General features: G+C 35.1%; 1 protein-coding gene across 1 annotated transcript in view; it reads right to left on the bottom strand.

Moving 5' to 3' along the window:
* Positions 1–5179, bottom strand: part of LOC110093601 (endo-1,4-beta-xylanase 5-like) — a 10380-nt gene extending 5201 nt beyond the window's left edge. The window contains exon 1 of the mRNA XM_028692993.1: positions 4970–5179. Within this exon, the coding sequence (XP_028548826.1) occupies positions 4970–5179 (210 nt within the window). The remainder of the gene's footprint in view (positions 1–4969) is intronic.
* Positions 5180–8726: the final 3547 nt, after the last annotated feature.

Here is an 8726-nt window from a genome sequence, read left to right as displayed (position 1 = left end):
TTTTATTAAAACTTCGAAGGATAAAATTATTAATAATGATAATATTTTTTAAAGAAAATATTATTTTTTAATATTAATTTTAATAAACTTGTCACAACTATATTCATAATATTTGAAAAAATAGTTTTATTATCAGATAAGAAAATAAAAAATTTTAAAAGAATAATAGATAATTGAGATAATTTTATTAAGAAAATTTGATCCTATTTTCACGAATAAGAAAATGTTATTGTGTACACTTAAATTCTAGGATATTAATATCTGATTTTAATATTCATACTTATTATTATTATTATTATAAAAATAGCAAATCTAATTTCAAAACTCTAATCCAATAGATAACACCTTCCCTCTTTTCCTTTCCTCTCTCTCTCTCTCTAATTCAATATTTCCACCTACTCCAATTAATTATGCTAAAAGCCTTTTGTACATTAATAAATATTATATCAAAATATCATGATAAAAATTGTATTAAGATGTCTCTAAAATTGTTGGATTTGCTTTGACTTTAGTGACATATATGAATAATTTTTATCACAACAATTTTAAAATAAATTCAATAAATTTGCATGCTTGTTTGAAGTAATTAAATTTGTATCATGATATATGGACTTATTTTTTCCCTTAGAAACTCAATTACATGTTGTAGAGGTAGGAAAATTACGTGTGTGCTTTTATATATACAAAATATAAGCTTTTTAAAAAGCTATTTTGATGATGGGAGAATGGAGGCATGGCTTCAATGTCCCTTTTGTAGATCAGCTCATGATTAAGGTTTTGTTTGGGACGATTTTATTATTATTTACTTACAGTTTTTTAGTACAAAAATTGAATATTTGCAACAGTAGAGAGATTTGTTCTAGCTTTATACAAAAATTCAGCACACAAACAGGTAGAAGATGTGAGAGCCAGTTGTCCATGTTTCCCTTATAGGATCATCCAGGACGAAGTTGGATCGTCCTGGGATGATCGGTACAGGTTTGTATAGGAATTTCTGTCTGGGAGGTTTGTCCCAAGACGAAGTAGGGTTCGTCTAGACGAAATTTGTCCATAGAGCAAGTCGTCCTGGGACGAAAACTATTCGCGTCTGAACGAAATTCGTCCAGTGGGCAAATCGTCCCGGGACAATGTTGGATCATCCAGGACGATCTGCATGGATATATATGAGTTTGAGATCTTTTGAAGAGAGAGAAAAAGCCCAGGAGAGAGAAAATCGAAGGAAAAAGGAAGAAAAGTGATTTTTGGGCGACTTCGGTCCGTTTTCGTCCGTCGCCGTAGTTGGAAAAGTTGACCGACTTAAGGTAAGGCACATTCCGCCTTTCTCAATTTTCATAAATGTGGATTTTGATGATTTTTCTGTTCCGCAATCTATTTCCGTTAGCAAATATTTGGTTTCATTTTGCACTGATGAACTTTCTACCGCGTAGCTTTTGGTATGTTTCTGAGATGATATTTGTGCACGTTTTGAGTATTTTTTGGAAGATTTTTACCGGGTATTTTGAATTCTGCGGCGTTTTAATCGAACTACGAATTATCTGGATGTTGAAAAATGTTGCTTCAGTACAATGAAAGTCTTACAATGTTGTTTTGTATTATATGCGGTAATTTGGTAAATTTCTGAATCTGTGAATTCTCTGTAAATTCCATATACTGCCGTTATGCCGCTGACGATTTTTCTAACGAAATCTGATTTTCTGAAATGAATGCTTTGATGTGATGTGATATCAGAAGGGAGTTATATAAGGGGCTAGAATCATTTGAGATTCTGTCTGTGTCAGGAAAATCTGAAAAGAAAATAAGTTATGTTCTGAAAATTCGGTATATCTGTTCTATTCTGTTGCTATAAGCACAAAGAGAGGCATAAGGGGCCAGAATCCGTTGAGATTCTGCCTATGTCAGGGAAGGGAGGCATAAGGGGCCAGAATCCGTTGAGATTCTGTCTGGGTCAAGGATATCTGATATCTGATTCTGATGTGTGAAATGTGATTTTATCTGAATTGAAATCTGTTTTGTACGCTTTTGTTTGTTATGTAAGATTCTGTCTGCTCTGAAAAATTGACTTGATTATTCTGTTATGTAAGGTGAATGCAGTTCTTCTATTCTGTTCAGTGGTTTGATTTCTGTTTGATCAAGTATCTATTGTATGTTATATGATTTCTGTACGATTATCTGATTTATGTATGGCTCCTATTCTGATGTATTTTTTGTTGTGAATTTCTGGAGATTTTGATGGGCGATTGTAGTCTTGCTGAGCTGTTAGCTCATCCTTATTTTCTGCATGGTTTTCAGGTTCTGGGAAAGGAAATGAAGTCTTGGACTAGCAGTTCTGTGTCTGATCAGTGATTAGGCATTTTGTACTTTTGATTTTTGTACAGTCATGAATTTTCTGTTATGTTCTTTCTGTCTGTAGCCATGCACTGTAATGTACACGATTATTTTGATGAAAGGAGAAAATGATAGATGAACTGTTATGTAGATTTGGAAATTCTAGTAGCTCTGTGTTTTCTGTTCTGTATGTCTGAGATTTGAAAGAATGTCTGAAGCAAATTCCAAAGCTAGATCCTGGATTTTCAACATTTTTCGCGGCCCGACGTGAAGGGATTCGTTCCGATCGGGTTGGGTCATGATAGAAGAGATGGGTGCATCAATCACATGAGACATCAAAATTTTAACGCAGAAACCCCTAAAAAGGAGAAAAATCCATGGGGCCTGGCCCAGTTGAAATGATTCCACTAGTATTGGAATTTTTATTTGGTCCGGTCACAAGACGTAGCTTTACGTTCGGCCGCCAGTAGAATCCCGCCACGGGTTTTCATTATTTACCGCACGTCCCGACAACCTGACCCGGAACGGACCCAAGATTGCTCGGTATTGTTAGGTATTGGTCGATTTTGCTCGGCAATAACCAATACCGAGCAAATATCTAGCAATACCGAGCAAATATCTAGCAATACCGAGCAAATACCGAGTTGTACTGAGTTGTACCGAGTTTTTTCTAGCAATATCGAGCAAATACCTAGCAATACCGAGCAAATACCTAGCAATACCGAGCAAATCCCGAGCAAATACCGAGTTGTAGAAAAACTCGGTACAACTCGGTATTTGCATGGTATTGGTCTTCACAGAGCGGTATTTCTCGTTTTTGCAAAGCAATACCGAGAAATACTGAGAAAATCACGAACATAGCATTCCCGGGTTCCGGTCCGGGTCAAGTTGTCGGGCCGCGCGGTAAAGAGTAAGAGCACGTGGCGACATGTTATTGGCGGCCGAATGTAGCTCTACGTCCGGTCAAAGGACGTAATAATTGCTCCTAGTATTGGTGGTTGATTACAAATGATGTCTATCCTTGGAGAAGGGGGTTAGCTCAATGTAGCAAATATACATTGTGTTCAATACAATACATAGTAGGAGAATGACATAATAGTCGTTCTTAAAAGAATGTTGATATATTTGTTTGATTAGTAGGATCAAAGTCGACGAACAACAATGTTTGAAAGCAACAGAGTTTCGTGAGTTCTTGTTTACAAGAACTTTTCTTTGGAGAGGAAGACAAGTGAAGAAGATAGGAAAATATAAAATAGAAATATTGTATTCAACTTTACTGTTACAGAGTATGCTTGTATATATAGATGTACATTAGGAAAGAAATTAAGAAGAGAGTGGTCTTGGTAACCATGGTACGAGCTTGACACGTTAGCCTCAATGCTGATGTGTTCCAATTCACTAACATAAAGGACTATAGTCGGTGGGCGACAGTGGTCGAATGGATCATAGTCTATGGGCAATAATGATCAGAAGGACTGTAGTTGGCAGGTGACAAGTTTTGAAGAACAGTAGTCGGCGGGCGAAAATAGCTAAAAGGACTGTAGTTGGCGAGCGACAGAGGTCGGGCAGAAGCCTGACGTGGGTTGACAATTGGGTAAAAGTTTAACGACAGTCGACAAAAGTTCGCCGGTGGTGGTGCTGCGGTGGAACTTTAGCCCCAGGGCTTTTCTTTTCTTCCTCTACTTCCTTCCCTTCTTTCATGAGAAGAATGAGGTATATTTATAGTTTTTTGGGAGTAACATGGCCCATAAATATGGAGAAGATATATGGGTGTGTTTTAATGGATGACTCAAATTGATCCCCTCAATTGTGAAGCATTTATCAAGCATTTGAGTGCTCAAATGATGCTAAAGTTGGGTGAGCTTGGGCTTGTTGGATTAGTCTCGTCAAGTCGCTCAATTCGACTTTAACCATGCTATATTTGAATATCATATGATAATCCAATTTATGCTTTGAAATATCTAAATATACTTCAAGCCCAAGATTTGGACCCATTTGGCCTCATATTGGACTGATTTTAGTGTCATTGAGTTTGTCGCTTTGGATGTTCAATTCAACTGTAAGTTTGTTGAAATCGGAGTTTTAGATGATCTTAGATTTAATTTTTGATGCTTCTAACTCTTATTCATATCGAGATTTGTACTCAATCAAGATAATTATTTAAATACATGTGAGTACAAGAAACTGCTTTAAAAAATAGTAAGAATGCCGTCCCAAATGAAGCCTAATTCATTATGTAAATTGATTAATCTACATATACATTTTTTATGTCAATTATAATCTCTATAATGTGATATTGAGTTTAAAAATTATATAAAATGTCACATAAGAAAATAGGATGTAAATTAATAAACCTTCTTTTAGTAGGATCTCTCTCTCTCTCTCTCTCTCTCTCTCTCTCTCTCTCTCTCTCTCTCTCTTCATTTTGGATTGTCATCCCTTGGAAATTATTTTGTGTGGAGTTTGGACGGAAAGAATCGTCCGGACATATGAGTGTACACACTATATACATTGTAGTGTGTATCACACAGTGTGTATCAAATTTTTGAACATATTGTGTGTACACTCTTAGTCCTAACGGTTCTTCCCGTCCAGACTCCGCATAGATTATTGAGCACCATTGCCCAATGGCCGTCTCCTATACATTACCATCCGACAACAATGTCAGCACCAACTGATTGTAGTCCGTCTCTTGATTGTCGTGAACCCGTCTATTGAGCACCATTGCCCAATGGCCGTCTCCTCTTTGCTTTAGTAGTATTGCCTGCTTGCACCCGTTTCGTTCTACTTGACCCTTCTCCCGCCCTGCTACCCGGATGCTTGCTCGCGCCTCTCCTGCTTTGCCTGGACACATGCCCTCGCCCTGTTAGAAAATAGACTGTCGGAATTCCGCCATAAAATAGTCCGTCGAAAATCTGTCAATAATGAGTGATTTTTCTGTAGGGCCCACCGCCACCACCTCAAAGACTAGAAAATGTTTCGAAGCCCATCCACCAACTTCCGCTAGAAACTCATTCATTTATCTCATAGCAGTGGTGGCGAATTCGAACGACATCTTGTTTAACGCTTTCGATGCGGAGAGCGGTGGTTGATTATGAGTATGATAATGATGTTTCATGTTTGAATTTTTTTGGAACTTTTGAGCAAATTAAGACAAATTCACACACACATCACATATGCAACTTTGAACCCAATTTCTCTTGGTTGGTAGTCAAATCTCTAAGAGATGAAAAGTTAGGGGTGTCAATACACGGCTTGAAAATTCGACCCGAACCTGACTCAAAAATTTCTGGTTCAGGTCAACCCGAACTGGTTCGAGTTTGAGTTTAGGTTAGGGATTTCGATCCGTCTATAAAATCAATTCAGGTTGACCTGGAAACCCGAAATCAACACGGTTTGACCCATTTTTAATTGATTTAAGAGGGTTATAGAAGATTGATATGAAATAAGTAAATGATATTTTCAAAAAATAATAAATTATGTTGCCTAAATTGAATTAAGTCCGGTTTTTAAATTGATTGAAATAAATCTTATCTTAAGTAGATTTAAGTTTAAATAAATTGAATTAAATAAAAAATATTTTAGTAAAACATAAAAGAAGCAGATCGGGTTCGAGTTGACCCAAACTCGAAGCTGGTCAGGTTCGGGTTCGAAAAATTGACCCGTTTGCAAAAACGGATTAATTCGAGTCAGGTTAAAAAGTGTCGGGTTATATTCAGGTTCGACCCGAACTCGTCCCTAAACCCATTTTTGATAGCTCTATGAAATGAATTGCATGCTCCATGTTTGATGAATTTTATATTTGATCACTGTTGTTGTTGCATTGATGAATTAATAATTGTATGTATGAAGTGTATTTCTTCAGTAGCAAAATTAAAAATAATTACCATTTGAAAATAAGTAACTAAAATAAATTTAAAAATAAATTTAAGAAATAGCTAAAACATCAAAATATTTCTTATCTTTTTAAAAAAACTTAAAAATATTTTACTATTTTAAAAAAATTATTCTAGGAAAATGCAAAATAAATTTACATTTTCTTTTAAAAAATGCAAAATGGTTTTGTGTTCTTTTAAGAAAACGTTAATCCTTTTTTTCGTTTTCTTAACAAACGTAAAAATCCTTTTAATTTACTTTAAATCTCATTTTTAAGGATGTTATTCACAAATCCTTAATAGTTTTTATTTTCTTAAAACATAAAACATAGATTAAATCAGTAGCCAAGTCAGAAAATTTTTAGGAAGGGCAATTTTAATATTGTTTGAGCTAATTTTATATTAAGATAAATTCGAAAAGCTGACGCAGGCTTTTTAATTATATTTTTACTTAATTATTTTAAAATGACAATTATTTTTTAAATTTTGTCCTTTTTTTTTTGGTTGCCTACTGGAAAAGATTCTGATAGGTTTGCGGGCAATATTGACCACTATTAATTTAAATGCTTTATAACTACTATGGCATCCATTACTTTCGTGAGTGTAAATGAGTTGAGTTGACTCATTTTAAATTTGAGCTCGAGTTTTAAAAATTAATTAGGTTGGAGCTCGAGCTTTATTCTATGACTTCGAGCTGACTCATTTATTTTGAAAGAGTGGAAATGTTTAGAATTCAAGTAATTATTTAGATAAAATGATAAAAATAATGATAATTAGAAGAATAAAAATTTGAATAATGACTTAATATAAGAGAATTTGATGTAATTTACAAATATATTTAACTTTTTTCTTGAAATCATGAATACTAATATATCTTAAATATATTTTCTATTTATATTTTTAAACGAGCTGTCTCACAAGCTAAAGAGTTGAACTAGGACTGGTGCAAGTTCTCAAGAGTCATTAATCGGCTCTTGAGAACTAGGAAACGGTTAGATCTCAATTAGAGAGGAAAATATGGAATGGACTCGGCCTAAGAACATCGGACTACGTAACATTACTAATTAAAATAAATAAAAAATCAAAATAAAAAAAGATTATATTTATAAAAGAATTCAAGGAGCAAAATATTTTTAAGGAAGACAAATATTATATTTTCAAAAAATAAAAAAATACATAAAAATTACACTTAATGAAAAAAAAAAAAAACTTTTGGCGCAAAAGGGATCTGTTGAAAGAGCTTCGGTTCAAAGAAGAGCCGATCTCGTCGCTGAGCTGAAATCCATTGAGGGTCTCATGCCCGCCGAGCAGGTATCTCTGCGACAGGGCCGAAGAAATTCTGCTCTCCTGCCTGCCTGAAGCTCAGCGATGGAGCTGGAAGAGAATCTCCGGTGAAGAATCTTAAATCCGCCGACGTAGGGGCCAGGATCATCTCCGATCTAGCCCTTCGGTGATGCGATGAGCCATCCTGCGCTGCCCAATCCATCATCGGCTTCGTGCTAAGTCCGCCGCCGCTGGATCCATCCGATAAGCACCGGTATGTCGCCCTACTCCGATTCTTCTTGAATGCATGGATCACAAATGGAATCAATCCCTCCATCTCTCTCTCTCTCTCTCTCTCGCTCGCCCGCTCGCCCTTTCTATGATTGGGATTTCATTGACTCGGTTGGTGGGCATTATAAAGGGAGAGGTTGAGGATGAGAAACGAACGGTAGTTGTTGAGGAAAGCTGTTAACCATTAAAATTATTTATAAAATAACAGAAATGACTTCAGAGGTCTTATTTGGCCTGTAAAGAGCCGTAGCTGAATTTATTACTTATTAATTTCAAATAATTTTTATTTTAAGTTCTTCTGTTCTATGATTTTCATTTATTTTTTTGATAAGAAGGGCATGGTAATGCTATTTTTATATAAATGATAAAATTGTATCTTAAATATGGGCGAAATCAGTCATAATTTTCAGAGGGAGAGGGGAGACAAACTTATAAGTAACTGTTGATAGATATTTCGAGGGGTTCAAGAGGACAGCACCCCCTAATGGGGTTCAACCTGTGGGGGTTTTTAAGGACAGCGCCCCAGGAATAAATTTTGATTTATTATTTCTATTTGTATTTGATTTATTGTTCTCTAACCATAACACCTCTATACATGTGTTTAATTATGTTGTGGGCAATTATCTAAATATCATAGTATTTTAAAATTTTTAGGTGAGGACAATTGCTTAAAAATTCTTATAATAAAGATTAAAAATAAATGAAGATTCTAGCACCCAACACTTATTTTTATTAAACATTATTTTTTGGGAAATTTATTAGATATTATTTTTTATCCATGTTTATTTTTAATTAATAAAATATTTAAGATCAGGGGCAAAACCCCTTGTTCCGATACCCTTTTTTTGTTTTTTTCATAGGACACGCGTATCCTATACGAGTGTCTGATCAAATTTAAATAATATTTTAATTGGACACGACAAAGCCGTATCCGACACGTATCCGTGCCATATCGGAGGCCTATCCGTATCC

This window comes from Dendrobium catenatum, unplaced genomic scaffold, assembly GCF_001605985.2.
Source record: "Dendrobium catenatum unplaced genomic scaffold, ASM160598v2 fragScaff_scaffold_211, whole genome shotgun sequence".
In the NCBI taxonomy this organism is placed as follows: Eukaryota; Viridiplantae; Streptophyta; class Magnoliopsida; order Asparagales; family Orchidaceae; genus Dendrobium; species Dendrobium catenatum.
The sequence above is the reverse complement of the archived record's forward strand: the minus strand, read 5'-3'. Positions and strand labels throughout refer to the sequence as shown.